Source organism: Xenopus laevis, chromosome 9_10S (genome assembly GCF_017654675.1).
Source record: "Xenopus laevis strain J_2021 chromosome 9_10S, Xenopus_laevis_v10.1, whole genome shotgun sequence".
Classification (NCBI taxonomy): domain Eukaryota; kingdom Metazoa; phylum Chordata; class Amphibia; order Anura; family Pipidae; genus Xenopus; species Xenopus laevis.
Window position 1 is genome coordinate 109,980,390 of NC_054388.1, and position 25,728 is coordinate 110,006,117.

Genomic DNA, 25,728 nt, shown 5'->3' on the forward strand with positions numbered 1-25,728 from the left:
TCTAAAGCCGGCATACATGGGCCAATAAGGATCCTATTGTTGGCCACATGGCAATGAATGGATCATCTCGATTTGGCCCACCACGTTGGTTGACAAATCATGTAAAGTTCTACTTGTTTGACAACCTTTGTATTTGAGTAGATTTTATAAAAAGTGCCCAACTTAAGAGACATTTTTGCAACTAATTGTTTTCAAATTATTTGCAAATGATTAGCAATGAGCGAAAAAAAAAATTCGCTGCAATAAGGGTAATTTATAAATTAGTTTGGCGCAAGTAAAAGCTACTGTTTTATTATTATAGAGAAAAAGTAAAGAGTTTTTAAAAATGTGGATTATTTTATTATAAATGAGAAGCAGCCTTTGTGTTATTTGGATCTATCTGCATAACAGGTCACCGGATAATGGATCCCATACCTGTATTCACAAACATAAATTTACATTCTAACAGTCTCCAGAATCCATTTTGTGCTAAAAAATTTTTTTTTATCTGTGACTTTCCAACTATCGCAAAAGGTGCAGATCTTGTTCTATTGACTAATAAATGCTGAAACCTGAAGTTTTATAATGCAAGTTTAATAAATTAAAACTCAACCATGTTATATTCATTCTTATGTTATATTCATTCCTATATTTGTCCTACAGTATTTTGCTTCACCGAAAAATTTGTAAAACTGTGAAAAAAGTTGCAAAACTAATTTAAGTCAACGGGCAACAACATTTTTTAAACCCAACAATTTTTTTCACACTCCAAATGCATTAAAGTCAATGGGCATTTGACTTTGGCTATCTTAAGTCCTTACGCAAAGAAGCTGTCAGGTTCTGTTGGGATTCAAGCCAGGGACCTTTGGGTATTTGGCTTTGTGCCTTAACCATTGGGCCAGGTGAGGAGCCTGCAGGGTTGCTCACTATCTATTAGCTGGTCTTTGCAGCCCCAGCCCAGCAGCAGTCTTTTTTGTGGTTGGGGTCAGCCAATCAGGGCTGACCCTGTCCAATATAAAGCCAGCGCTCCTCACTCTCCTTGCGTGAGCATTGGCCTGCTTAGCACTGTGGCGTTGCCCCTAGCTGGGTTCCCGCTCTAGCCTCCTACCTTACTGCCTTGTTTACATTGCCATGTTCTGATCCTGTCTTGCCTTAACCTTACTCTGCCTTGTGCTGCCCTGACCTTGCCTTGCCTGTTCCTACTCCTGTTCCAGTCCAGCTTGGTCCTGTTCCTATTACCGTCTGAATCTTGCCTAGTCCTGCTGAACCCTGCTCTGACCTTTTTCTGTACTTTGCTCCTACATTCCAGTCCTCCTGCTATCCAGTCCCCACCCTGTCCTGTTCTTTACCCACTCTGTCCTGCTCTGCACCCGTTGCACCCAGACACACTCTACAGCCTTCTCACCCTGTTCTTGTCCTATCCCTTTACGTGTTCAGATGTTACAGACAGTTCTTGCCTGAAGGATTCACTTTTGCACCTTTGCCTGCACAGCACCCCTACCTCACCCTTGACAGAGGCCTCTTTACCTACCTGAAGTATCTAAGCACCTAGCTATAATAATTTAACAGTACTGTACGGTATACAAAAATATTGAGGAGGGAAAGACACACTGTGTAGATAGGACACTCACTAAAATAAAATGTAACTTTTATTTGGGTATACAGTAAGCACATTTGGTGCTGAGGTAACATTTTGGCCTGACAAATAACTCAACATCCTCTCCCACTAAGAATCTTTTTCATTTTCTTACCTCCCAGGGCATCTCTCCTCGAGTGATGGCGCGCATGCGCACACTTCCGGGTTCGTCTTCAAAGTGACGCTGGCGTCCGACGCTGATTGTCTTGACGCCTGCGTCAAGTCGCAAGTGTCATGACGTCTTCAGGATGCATCAAATTTTAATATTTGGCACCAAAGGCTGGCTGAAAAGGCCAGTCTACCATTTTGTTAATGCCCAAGCTGGTTCCAGTTTTTCTGATCCTGCTGAAGAATTCTTTATTATTGAATACCTGTTTTTTTACTAATTTGGCACCAAATGCTGGCTGAAAAGGCCAGTCTACCATTTTGTTCATGCCCAAGCTGGTTCCAGTTTTTCTGATCCTGCTGAAGAATTCTTTATTATTGAATACCTGTTTTTTTTACTTGTTGCCTGACACTTGACTACGATTTCTGCCGCCTGCCTTGAATCTTTTGTCTGACTTTGACTAAGTCTTCTTTTCATCCCTGCCGGTACCTTGCTTACAATTTTTGCTACGCACATCCTTGTTGGATTCTGCAGCAGAAAGCCCGGGGCCCCAAAAGGGCATCTATGAACACCTGTGCACCTTAATAAGGAACCTTCCCAGGCCTCTGCTTACGCTACCATGGAGGGATATTTTTGTATTATGATGAAGCGTCTGGACAGTCAAGAAGCTCAACAGGCTCACCTTGCCCAGGCCTTACAGCATATCACCTCTCGCTTAGAGGCCCTCCAAATTTTCGGGCACTGCAGGCTCTCATTTGTCTACATCTCCTAAGCCTCCTAAGATTCCTGCTCTGGTTCATTTTGGAGGTGATCCGGATGCTTGCAGTGGATTCATTACACAGTGTAAGATCCAGTTTGATATTGCTCCTGACCAATTTGAAAGATCCAGGTTGCCTATATTATCGCTCTTCTTCAGGGGAAAGCCCTTGCTTGGGCTTCACCATTAATCGATAGAGCTGATCCTCTAGTACATGATTCCACTGCCTTCCTTTCAAACTTTCAGCAGATTTCTGATGTCCCATGCTGCAAGCTGAATGCCTCTGATTGACTCATGAAAATCAATCAGGGATCCAAAACTGCCTCCGAATAAGCCATCAATTTCCAGACTCCAGCTGTGGAAGTGTCTTGGAACAACGAGGCACTCATCGTAGCTTTTTGGAGGGGGCTTAATGAAGATCTCAAACATGATCTGGTAACTCGCGATCTGCCTACTTCCTTTCGACAATTTTGTTAAAATTGATTGTCGATTGAGGGAGAAATCCTCAATTAAATTTTGTGCTCGCAAGTCTACAACATTTCTCAGATCTGAATTCTCCACTCCAACTACTTCTTCTTCACCGGTTCAAGATGAACCAATGCAAATTGGAGCCACTTGTCTACCACCTGAAGAGAGAACCCATAGGAGAATGGCTGGTCTCTGTTTGTATTGCGGTCTCTTATCAGGTCTTGTCCTACTAGACCTCAGAATCAGGGAAACGCTCCAGTTTAGGTGTGCTGGGGGAGTATCCCCTAGGCAAGATTTCTGCACTCCCAGTTTCTTCAGTCTCGTATGTTTCTCCCTGCTTCCCTTTCTATCCTGTCTGGTACGTTTTCCTGCCAAGCCTTTCTGGATTCCAGAGTGGCTGGAAATTTCATTGATTATTCTTTTGCCAAGTCCTGTGGTCTGAGTCCCATTCCTTTGATTCCATTGATTGGTCTACTGGGGGACTCACGGCCTGGAGTTCGTTCTGCCGCTCAAACTGCATTTCTTCTTCCATTGTTCCAGCAATACTGTTTTGTGAATAAACTATTATTGAAAATTACCACTTTCGTTGGTGTCTGCTTGGAGGAGGTAAGTTCATTACTACCTCCTCTGAATTACCCATTGGGTTTTTAAGTGCTTTTAGCTATTTTTATCCTTTTTGGCGCCTCTGTTTTGTCTTACTACTATTCTCCCAAGGGGAAGAATTTATCCTTTGTCTTTGCCAGAAACACAAGCCATGAAAGAAATATCCTGGAAAATATTTCCAAAGGTTTTATAAGGAAATCTAGTTCTCCAGCTGGAGTGGGGTTTTTCTTTGTTCAGAAAAAAGATTGCTCTCTGAGGCCTTGCATTGACTACTGAGCCAGATAACAATTAAGAACCATTATCCTCTCCTGCTCATTCCGGAATTATTCGATAGACTAAAGGGAGCCAAGGTTTTCACCAAGCTAGACCTGCGGGTGCTTACAATCTTATTTGCATCCGTCAGGGTGATGAGTGGAAGACAGCCTTCAATATCCGGGAAGTTCATTATGAATATCTGGTCATGCCATTCGGCTTGTGCCACGCACCCACAGTTTTTCAAGAATCTATTAATGATGTCCCTTGTGACTTTTTACAAACCTGTGTTATTGTATATCTGGATGACATATTGTTTTATTCTTTCTCTTTTGCTGAACATGAATCTCAAGTTAAACACGTTTTGCTCAAGTTAAGAAAGAATCGTCTATATGCAAAACTTGAGAAATGTGAGTTTCAAAAGACCACTATTTCTTTCTTGGGCTACAATATTTCTCTTTCTGGCTTTGAAATGGATCCTGGGAAGGTCTCTGCTGTCCAAGATTGGCCTATTCCCTCTGGTCTGAAAGCCATTAAGCGATTCTTAGGTTCATAAAGAACTTTTCTCAGACAGCTGCCCCTATTACGGCACTCACGAGAAAACCTTTCAAAGTTTCGACTAAGAAGATTTTCATTCATCCAGGTCATGGTATATCTAGTATACAGATGCAGCCACTTTGGTTTGTCTGTTTGACACAGAATAACTAAACACAGATATCCCATTTATCTCATTTAACACAGAAAACTGTGACACAACATCCCATCTAATTAAAGCATTCACCATTGTGAACAATGGTGCTTTGGTATGCTAATGAAAAGGTTAAATGCATTAAATGAGTTAAGATAACTGTAGATAACACAGTTTCTTCAATTAACTCTGAGTCATGACGCATTTAACTCACAAATCCAAGTGGCTTCATCTGTAGGTAAATGTAAAAACAACTGGACTTATCTTATGGAGTAATCAATGAAGACATTTCACTACTCATCCGAGCAGCTTCTTCAGTTCAACTGACTGGTGTGGGAAGTTCTCGACATATAAACTCTTCCACTAATCCAATCACAATGGCCAATTGTAAGTCTTCAAAGAGTTGACATCTGAAGAAATTCACAGAGGTGTAGATTCTGTGTAGTTACTGTGATAGGATTATCCAATGTGTCATGCAACGCCTAGAAAGAGGTGTTACTTGTGACAGTTGCATGAATGGATGTGAGAAGTGTTCTGAAACCGCCGGGGTACAGATGCTTGATAAAAGGCCTGAAGGCCTGAAACGTCGCAGACCAGGCTGTTTGCCATAAAATGTACCAATAAAGGCATTTTAAATTGATTGGTGCTGTACGAAAATTTCTTCTTTGTATCAATGGTGGAGGAAGGACCACTGATGGTACGTGCACCTGATATTGCTTTCTGATTGGGGAATCCAGCTGACTCAAGCACACAAGTATTACAGATGTTAGAACAGCAATGTATGTAGCAGACAGTTGGTGTTGAAGGCCCCGCCTCTGTTCAGGAATGGTTTCTCCACCTTGACATGAGTCGCCTTTTTCACGCCTCGTTCAAACCAGCGATCTTCTTTATCCAATATTTGGACCTTGCTATCTTCAAAGGAGTGTCCCTTGTCTTTTAAGTGTAGAAAGACAGCTGAGTTTTGCCCTGTAGAGTTCGCCCTCCTATGCTGAGCCATTCGCTTGGTGAGCAGTTGTTTTGTCTCCCCAATGTTTTTGAACACGGAGTGAAAGAGGCGATTCATGTCAAGGTGGAGAAACCATCCCTGAACAGAGGCGGGGGCCTCTACACCTCTGTGAATTTCTTCAGATGTCACCTCTTTGAAGAGTTACAATGGGCCATTGTGATTGGATTAGTGGAAGAGGTTATATGCCGAGAATTTCCCACACCAGTCAGTTGAACTGAAGAAGCTGCTCGGATGAGTAGTGAAATGTCTTCATTGATTACTCAGCAAGTCCAGTTGTTTTTAGATTTACCTATACTAGATACTTTCAAAGTTTTGTGGACTCCTCAAAACGGTGTGCACACAACAGAAAACTCCTCGTTCTTTGCCATGTGGTCTCCTCCAACCTTTACCACTCAACCCTGGCTTGATCTTGCCAAGGACTTTATTGTGGATTTGCCAAGATCTTCGAAGATGACTACTATTCTGGTAGTTAATAACAAATTCTCTAAGATGGCTCATTTTGTCCCTTTGAAGAAACTTCCTTCTGCTGCTGGTTTGGCTCAAATTTTCATTAAAGAGATTTTCTGTTTACATGGTATTCGGCAGTCCATTGTCTTCGGTCGGGGAGTACAGTTTGTGTAATTCAAATTTTGGCGTGCTTTTTCTAAACTTCTGGGGATCAAATTGAATTTCTCTTCGGCTTATCATCCTCAAAGTAATGGTCAGACTGAAAGGACCAATAAGATCTTGGAACAATTCTTAGGGTGTTTTATTTCTCGTAACCAAGATGATTGGGTTGATCTTCCCTGGACTGAATTTGCTGACAATAACTTACAACATGATTCGCTGGGATTTTCTCAGTTTTTTACTGTCTTTGTGTGCAATCCTTCTGCCCTTCCACTTGAGGTTTTGTGACTGATATTCCTGCGGATGATGCTATGGTTAGTGATTTCAAGTCCGTTTGGTCCAAGGCCCATCAGTCTCTATTGAAAGCTTCATCTTCCCAGAACATTGCGGCCGACAAACACCATCATGCTAATCCTCCCTACTAAATTGGAGATTTTGTCTGGCTTTCCATGAAGCACATCAAACTTCTACTACCCTCTCCCAAGTTTGGACCTCGTTATGTGGGACCCTTCAAGATCAAAGAAGTGACTAATCCTGTATCTTTTCATCTAGAACTTCCTACAACCATGAATATCTCTAATCCTTTTTAATGTCTCCCTGCTCAAGCCTTTTGTTAGAAAAAATTTTTGGTTGATCAACCTTCTCCTCCTCCCATCATACTTAATAATCACCAAGGGGCCCATTTACTTATCTCGAGTGAAGGAATAGAATAAAAAATACTTTGAATTTCGAATGATTTTTTTGGCTACTTCGTCCATCGAATGGGCTATTTCGATCTTTGACTACGACTTTGAATCGAACGATTGAAACTAAAAATCATTAGACTATTCGACCATTTGATAGTTGAGGTACTGTCTCTTTAAATATAAACTTCGACCCCCCTAGTTCGCCACCTAAAACCTACCAAAGTCAATGTTATTGGAAGGTCCCCATAGGCTTTCTAAGTATTTTTTGGTCGAAGAAAAATCGTTTGATCGATGGATTAAAATCCTTTGAATCGTTAGGGAGTCGAATATCGAGGTTTAATTAACCCTCGATATTCGACCATAAGTAAATTTGCCCCCAAGAGTTCGAGGTTCAGGAGATCCTGTATTCTAGGAGGGTGAGAGGCAAGATCCAGTATTTGGTCCATTGGAGGTGGTTTAGTCCTGAGGAGAGATCTTGGGTAAGAGCTGCTGACACTCATACTCCTCGTCTGAAATTTCCTGAGAAGTTCTGTAAGACGCACCAGGAGATTTCCCCTGCTTCTTACCTCCCGGCTCGTCTCTCCTCGAGTGATGGCGTGCATGCGTGCACTTCAGGGTTTGTCTTCAAAGTGACGCTGGAATCCATCGCTGAGAATTGTGACACCTGAGTCAAGTTGCAGGCGTCATGACATCATCAGGATGCGTCAAATTTGAATTTTTGGCACCAAAGACTGCTTAAAAGGCCAGTCCACCATTTTGTTAATGCCCATGCTGGTTCCAGTTTTTCTGATCCTGTCGAAGCATTCTTTATTATTAGATTCCTGTTTTTTTTTACTTTTTCCTGACACTTGACTATGATTTCTGACGCCTGACTTGAACCTTTTGCCCGACTTTGACTATGTCTTCTCTTCATCCCTGCCGGTACCTCGCTTATGAATTTTGCTATGCACTTCCTTGTTGGATTCTGCAGCAGAAAGCCCGGGGCCCCAAAAGGGGCATCGGTGAACACCGGAACCCAGAGGGTTCTCCTGTGTGTCCGCAAAGTACAGTCACCGACCAAGGTTCATGACAATGTAGTTGTTACACTGTCTCTTTAAATAGAAATAACACTTTGCAATCCAGGGCCCTGAATACCTTTTGCATATGAAAAGAACTGGGAACTGGGATTTACAGAGCAGTGCCTTCATCTAGGGAACACTGAGGAACACACCTCAGTAGGGTTCCACTAGAAAAAAAATGAAAAATATTTTTAAAAACTTTATATAAAACAGTAGTGAAATAACTTTCTAATACACAATACACTCTTACACTGGGGACATGTGGGACCTACCAAACTCACTGTTAGGTATCTGACTGTTTCTCCAACACAGTCCTTTTTATTATTACAGTCCTAATCCTCTGGAAGGGGTTAATAACCACACAGTTCAGCTCAAATGAAATCTACCTTCCCAAGAGCTCTTATACCCCAGGTAGCTCTACCTTTTCCAAAAGTACCTCTCCATTTGGAAGTTGGCAGCCGCTCCCACGTAGCAGGTAAATGCACAAGACCTGTCTTCAAGTTGGGGCCCCACATTGTATCCTTGCCAGTATCCTCCCTTGGGTGGCTCACTCACGGGGTGCTCTCAGAGGCAGTCACACTGGAGATTACAGCAGGGTCAATCTCACTAGTGGCACCTTTCACCTCCTGAGTCTCTAGCAGCTTGGCAGGCAATAGGATGGGCTCTCTATGTACTTCTAGAAATGCAGAAGCTTCTCTGCACCCTTGGACAGTCTTACAAAAACTGGTTCTGGCTGGATGCTGCAGCAGGGGCGGTTTTATAACCTCTGTCTTGTAACCCCTTGCAATTGGCTCCAAACCCAGACTCTTCCTGAATCCTCGTCTTTTACGCAAATGGCCTCTGGGGCTTCCAGTCATTTGGTCACTCCTCTACCTGTAACCAGGTCACAAGTGATGTCACAAGCAGAACAGGGTGAAGGTGTGTCTGATCCCCTACATTAATATATAAAGGGTAAAAGTGAATTTACATAATGAGTATGGGAATATGATGAGATAAGTATCCACCCTTATAGTTTATTTATGTATTATTTAAAGGTCCCATTGGCAATTAACAATCTTGTTGAATAAAATAAAAAGAAAAAAAGAGAACTCTTAAATCACAACCAAAAAACAAGATCTCAATAGTTACAATCGGGGGCTGCAACCGTCAGAAGGTCAGTGCTCAGAAAAAATATTGTTAAGAATAAAAAAGTACCCCATCTGTAACGATTAGATTAATATCTAGCGATAGATTAAATCCCTTACAATAGGATAAGTGATTTACTTGAATTTAAAGTGCAATACGTGCCTGATCAATTGATTCCTCAACAATTTTGAGTAACACCAATCAATTCCCAAACCAATTAATTCCCATTTTTTACTTAATTTATTCGAGCTCACTCATGAATTGTTAATGAACTGAATGTCATTAAATATAAATATAAAGTGCCAATTAGTGCATATATCCAATGGGTGTTACCCAATTAATAATGACATTCAGTTCATTAACAATTTATGAGTGAGCTCGAATAAATTAAGTTAAAAATGACCAAAGTTCATTTAAGAGGTGCAAATAGTTTAGACAAGGTGCTTATAAATAAATAAAATGATGTTCTAAAAGAGTCAAAATTAAACTAGAATAGTAAAGTGCCAGGCATTTAAATATCCATAACTAGAAAAATAAGTTAATTCAAAAAAGATCTAAATAGATTTAGATTATGACCAGGATTGGGTACGGGCTAAACAAAGTGCTACGGTCTTGCAGAAAAGAGAGAGGATATAATGAAAAACAAAAAGGTGGAGCTGTCCCAAAGCTACATTGAGATTGTTGTTATCTGTACCCAAACCTGGTTTGGAAGCTGTTATATTAGCAATATTTGATAACCAATATAGAGCTTAACTGCTTGATTACTGAACTTCCTAATGATTGATAAGAGAGGTTATTGATTAATTGTGAGACAAAATGCAAATTAAAATAAGGTATATAATATAACTCGTCTTCAACTCGTCTTCAAGCCAAGATAAGGCATTTAGTTCATATATTTGTACATGTATGTGTAATCCTCTCCAAATAACCCTCATTGTTGGCAGGTTTTACGTTTTTTAGTTACACAACCAATTTAAAAGTAAAACCAATAAAAGTTGCATTTTATTTAAGTGAGTGTCCAACCTACACAGAGTGTCTTGCCTTAATATTTTTGTATACAATCTTTACCTATCTGTTAATGTTTTGAAACTATGGGGGGTTATGTAATAAAAGACACTAAGGGGCCGATTCACTAAGGGTCGAATATCGAGGGTTAATTAATCCTCGATATTTGACTGGGAATTAAAATCCCTGACTTTGAATATCGAAGGATTTTAGTGCAGATAGTACGATCGAACGATCAAAGGATTATTCCTTCGATCGAACGATTAAATCCTTCGATTCGTTCGATTCGAAGGATTTTAATCCAACGATCGAAGGAATATCCTTCGATGAAAAAAACTTAGGAAAGCCTATGGGGACCTTCCCCATAGGCTAACATTGAGTTCGGTAGGTTTTAGATGGCGAACTAGGGGGTCGAAGTTTTTTCTTAAAGAGACAGTAGTTCGATTATCGAATGGTCGAATAGTCGAACGATTTTTAATTTGAATCCTTCGATTCAAAGTCGTAGTTGAAGGTCGAAGTAGCCCATTCGATGGTCGAAGTAGCCTAAAAAACACTTCGAAATTCGAAGTTTTTTTACTTTGAATCCTTCACTCGAAGTTAGTGAATCGGCCCCTAAGTTTGCCCAGAAGCAGTAACCTATAGCAACCAATCAGTAAGTAGAATTTATTGGTCATCTGTTTAAAAGCAATGGTGGTTACAGTAAAACCAATAAAAGTTGCATTTTATTTTAGTGAGTGTCCAACCTACACAGAGTGTCTTGCCTTAATATTTTTGTATACAGTCTTTACCTATCTGTTTATGTTTTGAAACTATGGAGGGTTATGTAATAAAATACACTAAGTTTGCACAGAAGCAGTAACCTATATCAACCAATCAGTAGGTAGAATTTATTGGTCACCTGTTTAAAAGCAAGTGTGGTTACTATGGGTTGCTACTACTGGGAAAGCTTAATTCCTTTTATAACATATGGGGCTATTACCCTAATTTAATATCAGCCATTAATGGAGGCCACAGATAGAGCACATCCATCCTATTTGAAATGCAAGCAAGAACTGGCCCAAACATTGCAACCCAAAGCTTGTCAGAATTTTCAAGTTAAATTCCTTAGATTAATTGTCCCTCGTTAGAAATTTATGTGGCACCATGCCAGGCTTTAAGAAATCCTGGAAAATTAAATACAGTAGTTTGGCAAAGTTCTTTTTAGTACCCAGGGATGACAAGCAGCCAGTTCTAGACCTTTAATTACATTCATATACTGTACTCTAGCATCTTATGAACAACCTCCTGAATCACCCAGCCATCAATAGCTGTATTATTAGAATTGGGTATATTAAAAAGGAAACCATAGTTGAGTTATATTAGTTTGTCCCTTACTTGTGTAAAGAAGTGTAAAGATTCATGGGTAATCTACACTACCCTTGGATGACAAGTGTTCTGAAAACTTCTTGCCATACAGATCTTCCAGATTGCTGCAAATGTTTTGCATTCCTCTAAATAATCTAGAAGGTACACAAGATTTGCGAAAGGTTGAACTTTTATTGCCTGTATATGCACATACAAATACATGTCAAAAGCTATTATTTATTTTTTATTTCTTTTAGATAAGAAAATTTCCCTTGGAGAGCTCCTGGCAAAAATGAAAATGGAATCATTTCAATCTAATAAATTGTCTTTGTTTACATTTCTTCAGATTGGAGCAGAAAGTTCCGAAACAATGGACTCTTACTCCAATGAATCCTTAGCCTGGCATTTCATCCATAAAATAATTGCATTAAATGGAACAGCAAGGAACATAGGTCTAAATAATGAAAACAGTAGCCAAACATTTGATGATTATTTGAATGATGATTTAGCTTGGGACAATTCAAGCAAAGTTTCTAATTCAATTCACCCTCTTGATGTTCTTGCTGTCATCCTCCATTGTTCAGATCATTTTTTGCAGCAGGAAATATTTACAAAAATGTCCCTCTGCCAGTTTGCAGTCCCTTTATTGCTCCCAAAAACGGATGGTCTGAATTTCACCTTCATGCTGTGGGTAATGAGAGACATTGTTAAACGATGGAGACCAGAATCATTATCAGAGAGCAAGGGCTTTAGAGAAGAAAACCTGGTCCAAATAAAAATGCCAACATTCTCTTTTGTAAGACTGGGACAAAGTAAATTATCTAAGTCGAAAACTTTGAATCAAGTTCTTAGTCCAACTTATCTCAACCATAACTGGTTTGTCCATGATAATATGGAAGGAGGGAATAGTATAAGGACAGTGTCTGATGGATTAGTAGAAATAGCTTGGTATTTTCCTGGGGGTAACAGGAGCTCAGATATTTTTCCTGAACCTGTTGCAGCTTCAAATTTACGTGGAAACATTGAGAGTAATTTAAAACAATTTGATTTTCTAACACAAATATCATCAGCAGTTTTTATATTTATTCAAACTATCAATGAAAATCAGTATGAATTACTGCTGAAGTATAAAAAAACAAACACAAAGTTTGTCCTTATTATAATACCAAAATATGATAAACTGGACAAAGACACAAGAGAATTTCTGAAGACACTGACCTCAGTGTTTAATAAGGTAACTGTCTTAGTGTTTGATAAGGCAACTACTGAAGCTGCATTTGTGAAAAGGATTCAATCAACTCTTTCCAGCATGATAAAACTATATTCAAATCCCCATAGCATAGAGGACATGGCACATGCAGCATCTACCATGGGATTCATTATCGATGAAAATAGGAAGGAATGTCAGGCTGCAAAAGCAGAAGCCAAAGTAATAACAGATGAGATAATGGATGTGGTTGAATACAAGAGACATACTATGAAACTGCAAGGGGAGCCTCTGAGAGAACTGGCCAGATTAGAAAAAGAAATGTGTCAAATGAAGAGACAAGGTAATGATAGCTCGGAACACTACAAATCCAAACTAATAAATAAACATGCCATGATACGGGCACAGCAATGTCGCTGTGAGGTTCCATCCGGCATACAGAAATTTATTAAAGCAATAGAGAACAAAAACTCTGTAGAAAAACAATATTTCTTAAAATGGATTCGATTTTACCTTGATTTAACTGCAAGACAGAACCTCTCACTGTTGCAAGCAGAATACAAACAGAAATATAATACTGCCAGTAAAGAAATGCTCTCAGCACTGGACAAGAAAATATCAGACACCTCGCTGGGAATTGAACATTTCCTAAGGGAACTGGGTCAAATGTATGAGGCTGACTATTTTACAATTAAAGATTTAAATAAAAGAAAATTCAGAGAATTACCAGGAATCGCAGCTGATCTTTTATTAGATGGATTCCCACTGGAACTGATTGATGGAGATGTCTCAAATATCCCTCTGCAGTGGATAAAAGATGTCCTTACTCAGCTGGATAAAAAAACAGGCAAGAAATGCAGAATAAGAGCAATTACAGTCCTTGGAGTACAGAGTACAGGCAAATCCACACTATTAAACACCATGTTTGGGTTACAGTTCCCTGTGGCTAATGGACGATGCACTCGAGGAGCCTTTATGTCACTAATTAAAGTGAAAAGAAACTTTCAGAGGGAGTTGGGTTGTGAGTTTATTCTGGTCATTGATACTGAAGGTTTGAAAGCTCCTGAGCTGGCTTTTTTGGATGAGAGTTATGAACATGACAATGAGTTGGCTACACTAGTAGTTGGATTGAGCGATATTACTATATTTAATATGGCCATGGAAAACACCACTGAAATGAAAGATACATTGCAGATTGTTGTCCATGCCTTTCTCAGGATGAAGGAAGTTGGCAAAAAGCCAAACTGCCAGTTCGTACATCAGAATGTGAGTGATGTCTCTGCTCATGAAAAGAACATGAGAGACAGAAAACGATTCCTTGAACAGCTGAATGAAATGACTGGAATTGCTGCAAAAATGGAGAAGAAATATACAATAAATAAATTCTCTGACATTATGGAGTATGATCTAGAGAGACACAACTGGTACATTCCTGGGTTATGGCATGGAGTCCCACCAATGGCCCCAGTAAATACTGGCTATAGCAATAGCATCAATGAACTTAAAACACATCTACTTGAAATTATGCAGACAAGTAAGGCTGTTAATATAGTGGAATATATCACATGGATATCAAGTTTGTGGAATGCTGTAAAACATGAGAACTTTATATTCAGTTTTCGGAACAGTCTAGTAGCTAAAGCCTACAATCAGCTGGCCAAGAGATATTCTGAGCTGGAGTGGGAATTTGATAAAACAATGCTTGAATGGGTGACTAGAACAGAAACAGTGATCAAAAATCAGTCACTAAATACAGTGGAAGAAAAAGCCAAAGAGTGTATCAATGATGCCCACTATATTCTCTCAAAAGAGGAAAAAACTATGCAATCTGCACTTGAGGACTATTTTAAAAAAGAAACAGATGTCTTACCTTTAATAGAGCGATATAGAGAGGATTTTTTTAACAGTATAAAAAATCATAGGAAAAAGCATGAATCTGTGACTATTAGCAAAGTAGAAGAGACCATTGTTATACAGAAAGAGAAACACAAGATCCAATGTGTACAAGACAGATACATAGAAACCATTGAAAGAAAAGTCACCTGCCTTCTAGAAGATTGCAGAAATAAACATCATCAACTTACTGAAATAGAACTAAATCTAGAGTTCGAGAGGATGTGGGCAAACACCATTTCAGAGTTAAAAATTACTCGGTTACAAAGATCCAACATTGAGAGCAAAATGCTGGAAATTATTACTAAAGACATGAAAACCAGAGGGTCATTTATCAATGAAAAGTTACAACAACTCAAAAGGCTTCCAAGAGCAAATGAGAAATTAGTGATAAACTCTCAGTCTTTAACAGACTCCATTGCCAAAGTTTGGAAATATATTGTTGGACGTTCCAGTGAGCCTAAGAATCCTACTATAGAAGATACTTTTGCAAACACTGTGTTAAACACATGTTCTCAGTATGTTAAAAGACAGGTCACATGTGATGCTGATTATAATGATGCATATTGCTGGGAACTTGTGAAAATAATCAATAATATGTGTGAAAAGAATGATAGGAAGGGCTTGCAGTTACATGCAGAGTATGAGTTGAATTTGAAACTCTGTGCTTTGGGAAATGCTGCAGAACATTTCCAACATATGCACGATGAGTTCATCAGAAAAAATGACCCACTTTTCCGTCTTACAGCTTTGAAATCTACATATTTAGCCACGTTCAAAAACACCTTTCAAGAAAAAGATGAGAGCTTTAACAGAGCGAAACGTTTCTGTGAATCCTGCATCAAGCCGGCTCTGGCCGATCAGATTAATAGAATACTTGGAATAAAAATAGTAGATGATATTTTATCAAGTAGTGACTCCTTAGTGTTTAAACAGAGAACTTTCTTCCAATACAAAATGCTGAGCACCTTAATAAAACATAAAAATATCAATGATTACATAAAATATACAGAGGATTATGGACAATTTGTCAAAATCTGGATAGAGAAATACATTGCCAATACATATACAAACTTTCATTCTTTGCAGTTCAACGTACTTTCTGGAGCCATACAGAGAATAAATGAAGTTCTGAGGGATACAGAAATTGTAGAATGTAAAAGTGTGAGTGATTTTCTTGAAATGTTTTGTGCCAAGTTAGATCAAGATTTGGCTCTAAATCAGGATGAAATGAAGGCAATTGTTTTTAAAACAACAGCACCTATTAAAGAATTTACTGATAACATCTGCTTGTTTCTTAATGACATGGAAGAAGTATTAAAGTCAGAGATAAAAGATCAGGACAGAGAATCTCTGCATTGCAAACTGACAATTAAGCCAGAGGAAGAATTGTTTAAAAAGGTGATTGGATGTGGGAAGCAGTGCCCATTCTGTAAGGTGCCCTGTGAGGCTGGGGCTACTGAGCACAATAAACACTTTGCAACTATACACCGACCTCAGGGTTTAGGAAGATACAGGTACCATGATACAAAGATTCTGGCACATGAAATATGTTCCACTGAGGTAGTAAGCAATAAATCATTCAGCAATTCAGATACAAAAGAAAAATGGCATCCATTCAAAGATTATTGCACTTATTACCCTGACTGGGCCATTCAACCCGACCCAAGCATTGATGCATCCGACTACTGGAAATTCATTCTTAAGGAGTTTAATAAAGAATTTGCAAACGTTTATGCAGCTAAACCAGCTGAAATACCAGATACAGTACCTGGCAAGAAATAACTGAAGAACAAGCTATAGAAAGTCTCAAGAAAACTTTTAATCTGCAATGAAAGTGTCTACTTAAGAAAGGGTGAATCTAGATTAATCTAAATAAAAAATAGTTTAGCCAAAGATATTATTTCTCTTATATTTCTATACTTCTACTTTGATTTTAGAATTGAGGTATAGCTGTCATAAAAGGAATTAAATAGATGCCTTTTAAAAGTTATGTTTATGCAAGTTTTGATGACACATTTTAGTTTATTCCTGCCTGATATAACAATACTGTATGAATATTATCTCTTTTGAGTTTGTTTGGTTTTATCATCTGTAATTCAATACATGATTCTAAAATAATGAAAAAAATTATAGTATCATAATAAATGATCTCTAACTCATTTGTGTTTGGACATGAGACTATTCTTATTATTTGTGTTGATTAATTACATGGCTTACAGCCATGGTCTCTTTAGATTCAGTGAATACAAGGCCAGCTCCTCTATTCAATATGTAATGAAAAAAAAGCTAAACCTCTGACTAGATAGAATGTGTGCAATATTGGATGAGGTTCACAGATCCAGACCAACCGAAGGTGGGTGCTAGAACAAGGTGTTCATCAACACCAAATTGGTGTGGGTCCTATTTCTCCTGACAAGTACTAAACACATAGGTAGTTGTCTATTGGTAAGAACCCAACTTAAATAAAAATGTTTTTAGACTTGAAACATTATATTAAATTTAGTGATGAGTGAATCTGTCCCGTTTCGATTTGCAGAAAAATTCTGCGCTGAAAAATTAGCAAAACGGCGAAATTTCAGGAAATGCATTGGTCAATGGGCATTTTTACTTGCGTAAAATCTTTTCTCCAAATGCATTAAAGTCAATGGGTGTTTTTTCTTATGGAGACTTTTTCTCCAAATGCATTAAAGTCAATGGGTGTTTTTTCTTATGGAGAATTTTTAGAATAAATATGACAATAGTTATCCAGTCCTTCAAAGTTGTGCACAGGAGCTCGCAGTCTTGGATTTTATTAGGAGTGGCAGTGGCAGTGGCAGTTGTCGTGCATCTAAGCTAGTGGTTGCTGTAAATCATCAAGTAGAAAATGAGGTTCATCTGCCATAGAAGCTGATGCTACAGAGCTGATTATTAGATTCTAATGCAGATATCCTGTTTCATGAGTTGCTAGGTAATGTGAATATGAAATAATTACTAATCAGCCTTGTATTGTAAACTACACTGTTAAAAAGTTATGGTGCCTTCGGTTGTTAAAGAAGCAGAAAAATCCAGAAGGACACCAATAAATTGCTGTTTCAAAAGTGATCTAATTAGCTCAAACACATCCTCAAAAAGAGCAATGTTTTGGGTCCCTTTCATTCTTTAACAAACCTAAAGAAAAGAGAAACAAAAGGTGCAGCACTTATAGCCCACTTCCTTGTTAAGATTTAGTTCTCAGTTAAAGTTAGATATGGCAAATTCTCCACTGGTGTAAAACTTACCCCTTCAACTACCTACCATGCCTCCCACTGCCATCAATGGGAAAATCATAAATGTTGGCATGAGTGTCTTCCCTGTCCAACTCCATGTAGGAACATACTGTGTATAGAACTGTCTCACTGTTCCCAACAGAAGAACCCCCTAAAGCTTTAAAAAACACAAACCTCGGTTTTTGCTCCAGTTGGAAACAAGTATTCTCTTTAGCTTTGGGAAAGCATTTGTCTGTGGACTGTGATTTTGCTCCTTGAGACCTTTTATCTCCAAAAGCACATTAACTTATTTGTATGGAATCCTAAGTACTTCATCTTCTGGACCAGGTAGGTGCTATGATGATATTGCTGTTTTTCCTTAATCTATGGGTTTTTAAAGCCTGCTTACAAGCATGTCCAGTGGTGAGTGTTGGTTCCCCCCATCTATGTGCCTTACTGTTCTGCCTGAAAATAGTCCAGCAGCAGTGGTGTATGTGAAACCTAATACCATTTTGATTTTAAGAAATGGGAGAAGGAGTTGGCAGTTAGCTAAGGTTAAACAGTTTGTTTCAGAGGTTTCATCTGAATCATCTCATTGGGGGTTGGGGTATTAAATCCTAGCTTTGTAATCTCATAGTTGCTTTGGTGGTGTGGGGTTAGCAGACATCCTTGCCATGAGGGATGTTTAGTTAAGGTTCTGAACCTTATAGCCTCCTTTTTTATTTTCCCCAATACTGGTACACAATTATATTCTTTGAATGGAGGAATTTAGATTTCAGAGGCATCTGCCTCCCTCATTATTAGAATTGGGTCAATTAAAAAGGGAACATTATTTGGGTTAGATTAATTGGTTCCTCAGTTGTGTAAACAGATAAAAAAAACATTGCTAATGACACAGACAAATACTTGTTGTTAATGAGTAATCTGCACCACCCTAGGATGGCAAGTCTTCTGAAAAATTCTTGCTATTCAGATCTATTAGAATTGCTGCACATTTTATGGAATACCACAATGTCATTGTCAGATAAGTAGACAGGGCTTTTTTTGCCTTCCTCTAGTTGGGTTGAGTGATATTACTATATTTAATATAGCCTTGTAAAACATCACTGAAATGAACCACTGGAACATCCCAGGATTATAAAATGGAGTCCTGCCAATGGCCCCAGTAAACACTGGCTATAGCAATGGCATCCATGAACTTAAAAAAGTATGCAGACAAGTAAGGCTGTTAATATATCAGAATATATCACATGGATATAATGTTTGTTGAATGCTGTAAAACATTGTATTTAAGTTTCTGAAACAGTCTAGCAGCTAAAGCCTAAAATAATCTGGCCAAAAAATATTCTGAGATAGAGTGGGGATTTGATAAAACAATACTTGAATGGTTGACTAGAACAGAAACAGTGATCAAATATCAAATAGTGACTAACGCTAGTGAAAATTCACCAGCCTGACGTGCAATAGAGTAGATAGGAGGAGAAAGAGGCTAGCATTGCTTTGCACTCTAACGCCAGGCGAATTTTCACTCTGGCGAACGGACGTAACTCCGCAAATTTACTAAGATAGCCTGCAACGGTCCGTAAATGTTTTTTGTGTAACCAGGTTCACCCCTACATTTCCTAACATATGGAACATTAACTATACACTGGGCTCATGTGTATAACTACTCTATTTTATTATGGTTCCCTGGACTTGTGTAGTGTAATGTATTTGCTGCAATATATTCGTCCATGTAACTTTATAATTTCCCGCCGTATGCAAATTAGGCAATGCTAGCACAACTTCGCTTTGATTGCTGAAGTAACGCTAGCGAAAATTTTCCAGCGTTCGGCGTCCTGGACGCAACTTTGCACTTTAGTGAATTAGCGTTGTCCTAGCGAATTTATGCGTGGCGAAGTGTTGCGATGGCTACAAAGCCGTCGCTGTGAATTTTCACTGCTTAGGGAATTTGCGTATGAACGATGCATATTTCATTCTCTCAATAGATGAAAAAAAGATGGGCTATTTTAACAAAGAAAAAGAATTCGTACCTTTAATGGAGAGATACAGAGAGGAATTTTAAAGTTACAAGAGGCGTCTTTTTCCTGCCCTTTGTCTCTGGTGCTCGCTGCAGTCTGAGGCAAGGTTCTCACCTCACCTAATGGCAAGAGCAGCCCTGCTGGAAAAAAACCCGGTGGGCCCCCGGCTCTAGTGGGCCCGCCAGCCCAGATCTGCTACCCAAATTTGTTCCTGGGGCTTCCTCCTCAGGGCCCCGCTCCAGACCCTGGACTACTGCCTCAGGGCCTCCTGCCCAGCAACGGCACAGTCGCTCGTGTGAGCAATGAATACTTGTGCATGCAAGTCAGCACAGCTTTTTGCCGCAACCAAACAGTGTGTGCACTGACACATGAGTGCGCACAAACACAGCACGTGGGGGGGGGTTGGCAGGGGTGGAAGGATGGGAGGCAGTGAGGCCAACGTTTTTTGAGTACATTTTAATATAATTTATTGATTATGCACAGGAGTTTGGTCAAAGTGGTTTTAAGAAAATAGTGAGACATTTTCGGATTGTAGTAAATAACCCCCCAAATACCGAAATCATGGCAATGATTTAAAGGGTCAGTGTGGCAAAAAAAAAATTTCATCCAGTGTTAAATAGTGAATCATTAATGAAGTGTATTTTTGGTGCAACAGTAGAGGCTACTTACTTTCATGCAAGTTTCATGTCAGACTGGAATATTGATTGCCACGGTGGCATTGCATCTCTATAATTGCTTTCCACTACTGAATGGAATTTGTGGTGCAGTTGAATCTACATTGTACATTCCCAACCATTACTATCTCATCTACTATTTTATAGAAGAACATTAAGGAGCAGATTTATCAAGGGTCAAATTTAGAGTTTATGTAGTTGCTGTGGGATCTCATGTTAAAGACTCTGGTTTGATTCCTGTGGCAATTCCTTGTGACCCTGGGCAATTAACTTAATCTGTCCTGGCTACTTAGTGCTTCATATAATGGCTTGCTTTCTCCCATGGGAGAAAAGCACTATATAAAAAAGATTCCCTTTTCCTCAAATGTATATATTCTAATGTACCACACTGCCATATACTTTCTTCTACCAGATTTATAATCTGACAATTCTAGGAGGACACATAAGCAGTACAGACATCTTAGGCAAAGTTCTGTACTAAACATGCGATCACACAAAGTGACAAAGAACACCCCAAAAGATAGCAAAGCAGTGCTGAGCAAGCAGTTCTCTGATGGTGAATAATTTTTTGGGTAACAGGTAAGCAATTGGTTTGACTGGGGTGCCTAATAACTTGGCACTGCCAATGGGCTTGCTTTTCCTTGTACTTTAATTACATGAAGGAGATTAATATACAGAGTCATTAAATGAGTAGAAGACATGATTATAGTACATTTCTTATTCTTTCACAAAAAAGAGCTTTTTATTTGATTCTACAGGTTTAGGGCATGTGTTAATTATGATTATTGATACAAAGCCATGTCAGTTAGGAAAACATATCTCCATAGAGTTTTTTGCTTAATAATTACCAGATATTTAAGTTTTTAAAAATATTGATTTATTATGCATTAAAATTTGAATAGTGCCAAAAATTCTAATTCAAACCATGATAAATATATATAAAAGGATATTTATTTTTGAATTAATTAAACCACATACGCTGTAGTTTTTTTGGTAGGCACAACAATTATTTTCAATAAGTATAAATAAAGTATAAATTCATAAGAAAAATGTGTCTGTGACGCTTTAACTAAACTTCAGTGGAAACAAATCCAGCCACTTTTATTCATCGCTTCTCAGAAATACCAATATACAGGGAAGGAATGTTCTGCACATTTAATAAGCTACAATATGTCCTATAAACGTACAGTTAGAAAATAAATGAGCATAATCTTATTTTTAAATCATTAAAAATAGATCTCTTGGAAATTATTTATTTATCCAAATTATTATGGACCCAATCTTAATATAATAGTCAATATAATGAAAATAATAAAACAAATGAGAACATTATGATCTGAAGCACTCATTTAATGTGAGTCTAGAACAGTTCAGGATGTTGCTTTGTGTTACTTGCCAATTGAATGTGTTAGAGAACTGCTAAAGACTGGCCCACCAGGATACCAGGACTCCTAGAGGGCGTGTTCAGTGGCCCCTCATGCTGCTAAACATTTGGCCTATTTCGTGGCCATTCCATATTTCTATGAGAACAAAGAGGCTAAATAGATGGAATAATAGATTATAGTATGTAAAGAAAAGAGTCTAGGAGAATTATGGTGAGGAGAGGAAGAACTGAGAGCGGGCCTCTGGTTTAAGGTTTTTTGATGGGCCTTTGGTTTAAGGTTTTTTGATTGGCCCCTGGTGTCCCAGTCTGACACTGCACACAAGTAACAGAGATGTATTTAGCAGTTCCAAAACGGGTTGAAACAAAAAGCTGCCATTTCAAAAAGCATATACAGTAATGATGCAGAAAATATTATCTTCTTAGCTAGCTTCCTTAGTACATAGTAACATAGTAACATAGTAACATAGTAACATAGTAACATAGTAACATAGTAAGTAAGGTTGAAAAAAGACACACGTCCATCAAGTTCAACCTTTTTTTTTTTTTTATTATTATATCTGCCTAACTGCCAGTTGATCCAGAGGAAGGCAAAAAACCCATTTGAAGCCTCTCCAATTTGCCTCAGAGGGGGAAAAATTCCTTCCTGACTCCAAAATGGCAATCGGACCAGTACCTGGATCAACTTGTACTATGAGCTATCTCCCATATCCCTGTATTCCCTCACTTGCTAAACACCATCCAACCCCTTCTTATACCTATCTAATGTATCAGCCTGTACCACTGATTTGAATTGAAGTGAATTGAAGTTACGCGGGGGTTGGATATTACAACAAGACAATGACCTTAAACACACTTGGAAAACTACAAAGACATTTATGCAGAGGGACAAGTTAAATATCATGGAAAATCTATGGGATTATCTGAAGCAGGCTGTACATGCTCAGCAGCCATCAAATTTAAATGAACTGGAGAGATTTTGTATGGACGAATGGTCAAAAATACTGAATGGGGTGCCCAAATTTATGCACCTGCCTAATTTTGTTATAGTTACATAGTTACATAGTTAAATTGGGTTGAAAAAAGACAAAGTCCATCAAGTTCAACCCCTCCAAATGAAAACCCAGCCCCATACACATACCCCTCTCTACTTTAATTCTAAATACCCATATCTATACTAACTATAGAGTTTAGTATCACAATAGCCTTTGATATTATGTCTGTCCAAGAAATCATACAAGACCCTCTTATAGTCATTAACTAAATCAGCATCACAACATCACCCGACAGTGCATTCCCCAACCTCACTGTCCTGACTGTGATGAACCCCCCTACTCTGTTCCTTTAAATGAAACTTCTTTTCCTCTAGTCTGAAGGGGAGGCCTCTGGTATGTGATTCTCTTTATGGGTAAAAAGGTCCCCTGCTATTTGTCTATAATGTCCTCTAATGTACTTGTAAAGTGTAATCATGTCCCTTCCAAATCGCCTTTTTTCCAGAGAAAACAACCCCAGCCTTGACAGTCTCCCCTCATAATTTAAGTCTTCCATCCCCCTAACCAGCTTAGTTGCACTTAGTCTCTGCACTCATTTATATCCCTCTTAAGGACTGGAGTCCAAAACTGCCCCCATACTCCAGATGAGGCCTCACCAGGGACCTATAAAGAGGCAGAATTCTGTTTTCATCCCTTGAGTTAATGCCCTTTATTATACAAGAACTTTATTTGCTTTAGTAGCCACAGAATGACACTGCCCAGAATTAGACAACTTGTTATCTACAAAGACCCCTAGATCCTTCTCATTTAAGGAAACTCCCAACACACTGCCATTTAGTGTATAACTTGCATTTATATTATTTTTGCCAAAGTGCATAACCTGCATTTATCAACATTGAGCCTCATTTTCCAGTTTGCTGCCCAGTTTTCCAACTTAGACAAATCACTGTGCAAAGTGGCAGCATCATGCATGGAACCTATAGTTCTGCACAATTTAGTATCATCTGCAAAAATAGAAACAGTACTTTCAATGCCCACCTCCAGGTCATTAATAAACAAGTTGAAAAGCAAGGGACAAGTTGAAAAGCAAGCGGTACTCCACTAACAACACTGGTCCAATTAGAAAATGTTCCATTTACCACCACTCTTTGTAGTCTATCTTTTAGCCAGTTCTCTATCCAGGTACAAATACTATGTTCCAGGCCAACATTCCTTCATTTAACCAGTAACCTTTTGTGTGGCACTGTATCAAATGCTTTAGCAAAGTCTAAGTAAATCACATCCACTGCCATCCCAGAATCGAGGTCTCTACTTACCTTCTCATAAAAATAAATTAAGTTAGTCAGGCAAGATCTATTACGCATAAAACCATTCTGGCAAAACTCATAGTATTATGATTTGCTATGAAGTCCAGTATCTTATCCTTTATTAACCCTTTGAAAAGCTTTCCTACCACTGATGTCAGACTAGCTGGCCTATAGTTTTGAGGCTGAGTATGGGATCCTTTTTTGAATAGAGGCACCACATTAGCAATTTGCTAGTCTCTCGGCACTATGCCAGATTTCAATGAATCCTGAAAAATTAAGTAGGTTTGGCAATCACAGAGCTAAACTCTGGGATGAATACCATCTGGCCTAGGACCTTTGTTAATCTTAACATGTTCTAGTCTCTTTTGAGTTTTATCATGTGTGAACCATGCATCATTAGTTGTATTACTAGAATTGGGACTATTAAGAAGGAAACCTTCACTTACTGGTTCCTTATTTGTGTAGACAGGTGAAAAATATGAGTTTAGAATCTGCGCTTTTATTTTGTTTTCATCAACCAGCTGACCCCCCTCTGATAGTAAGGGTCCCACCCCTTCCTGCTTCATTTTTTTACTATTAACATATTTAAAAAATAATTTTGGATTTTTTTTACTGCTTGCTGCAATATCCTTTTCTATATCAATTTTAGCATGCCTTATAGCTTCTTAGCATGATTTATTGGCCTCCTTGTAGCTTATAAATGATTCTGCTGTCCAAGCTAACTTGAAAGCCTTAAAAGCACGTCTTTTCTTACCCACCTCAACACCAACGCTTCTATTGAACCAAAAAGGTTTTGCTTTGCAACGACGTTCCTTGCTTACAAGTGGAATATACTGACATGTATATTTATTAAGCAGCATTTTAAAGACTTCCCACTTTTGTTCTGTGTTTAACCCTGTGAAACGCACTTTCCACTTAATATGTTGCAGAGATGCCCTTATACTGTCAAAGTTTGCACGTCTGAAATTTACGGGTATATTTATAAAAGAGTGAAGTTAATAGTGAAGTTCCGCCACTAGAGTGAAATTCCGCCACTCTTTATTCATTTCTATGGGATTTTTATAGGCGTATTTATCAAAGGGTGAACTTTCACTTTCACCCATTGATAAATACGCCTTTCAAAATCGCATAGAAATGAATTGAGAGCTGCGGAATTTCACTCTAGTGGCGGAACTTCACTCTTTGATACATTTACCCCTTGGTGTTTTAGTTACTCCCTTATAGAATTGTTTCTGCAACAGAATCTCATAGGAGACCATGTTATGATCACTATTCCCTAAATGCCCCTCACCCACACAAATGTTAGAGATGAGTTCAGTATTGTTAGTTATTACAAGGTCCAAAAGAGAGTTATTCCTAGTAGGTTCTTGAACGAGTTGGAATAAAAAGTTGTCATTCAGCATATTTACAAACCTACTAGCTTTTTCTGTCTTAGCAACCCCATTACCCCAGTCAATGTCTGGATAATTGAAGTCACCCATTGCAACAACTTGACCCAGCTGTGAAGCCGCTTGTATCTGCAAGAGTAGCTGGGCTTCATACTCGACACTTATACCAGGTGGTTTATAACATACACCAATGATAATTCTTTTTGTTACCTTTTGCCCAGTCAAAATCTCTACCCAGAGTGATTCTACACCCTCACCAGTGGCAGCTATTGTTATTTCTTTAGCGCATGTCTTAAATTCAGGCTTTACATACAAACAC

The 25,728-nt window shown here is 38.6% G+C and overlaps 1 protein-coding gene across 1 annotated transcript in view; it reads left to right on the forward strand.

Moving 5' to 3' along the window:
* The window catches only part of LOC108702445 (interferon-induced very large GTPase 1-like), a 53,590-nt gene extending 37,097 nt beyond the window's left edge, over positions 1–16,493 (forward strand). The window contains 2 exon segments of the mRNA XM_041578610.1: positions 11,577–16,183; positions 16,186–16,493. Coding sequence (XP_041434544.1) covers positions 11,577–16,183; positions 16,186–16,254 — 4,676 coding nt within the window. The 3' untranslated portion in view covers positions 16,255–16,493.
* Positions 16,494–25,728: the final 9,235 nt, after the last annotated feature.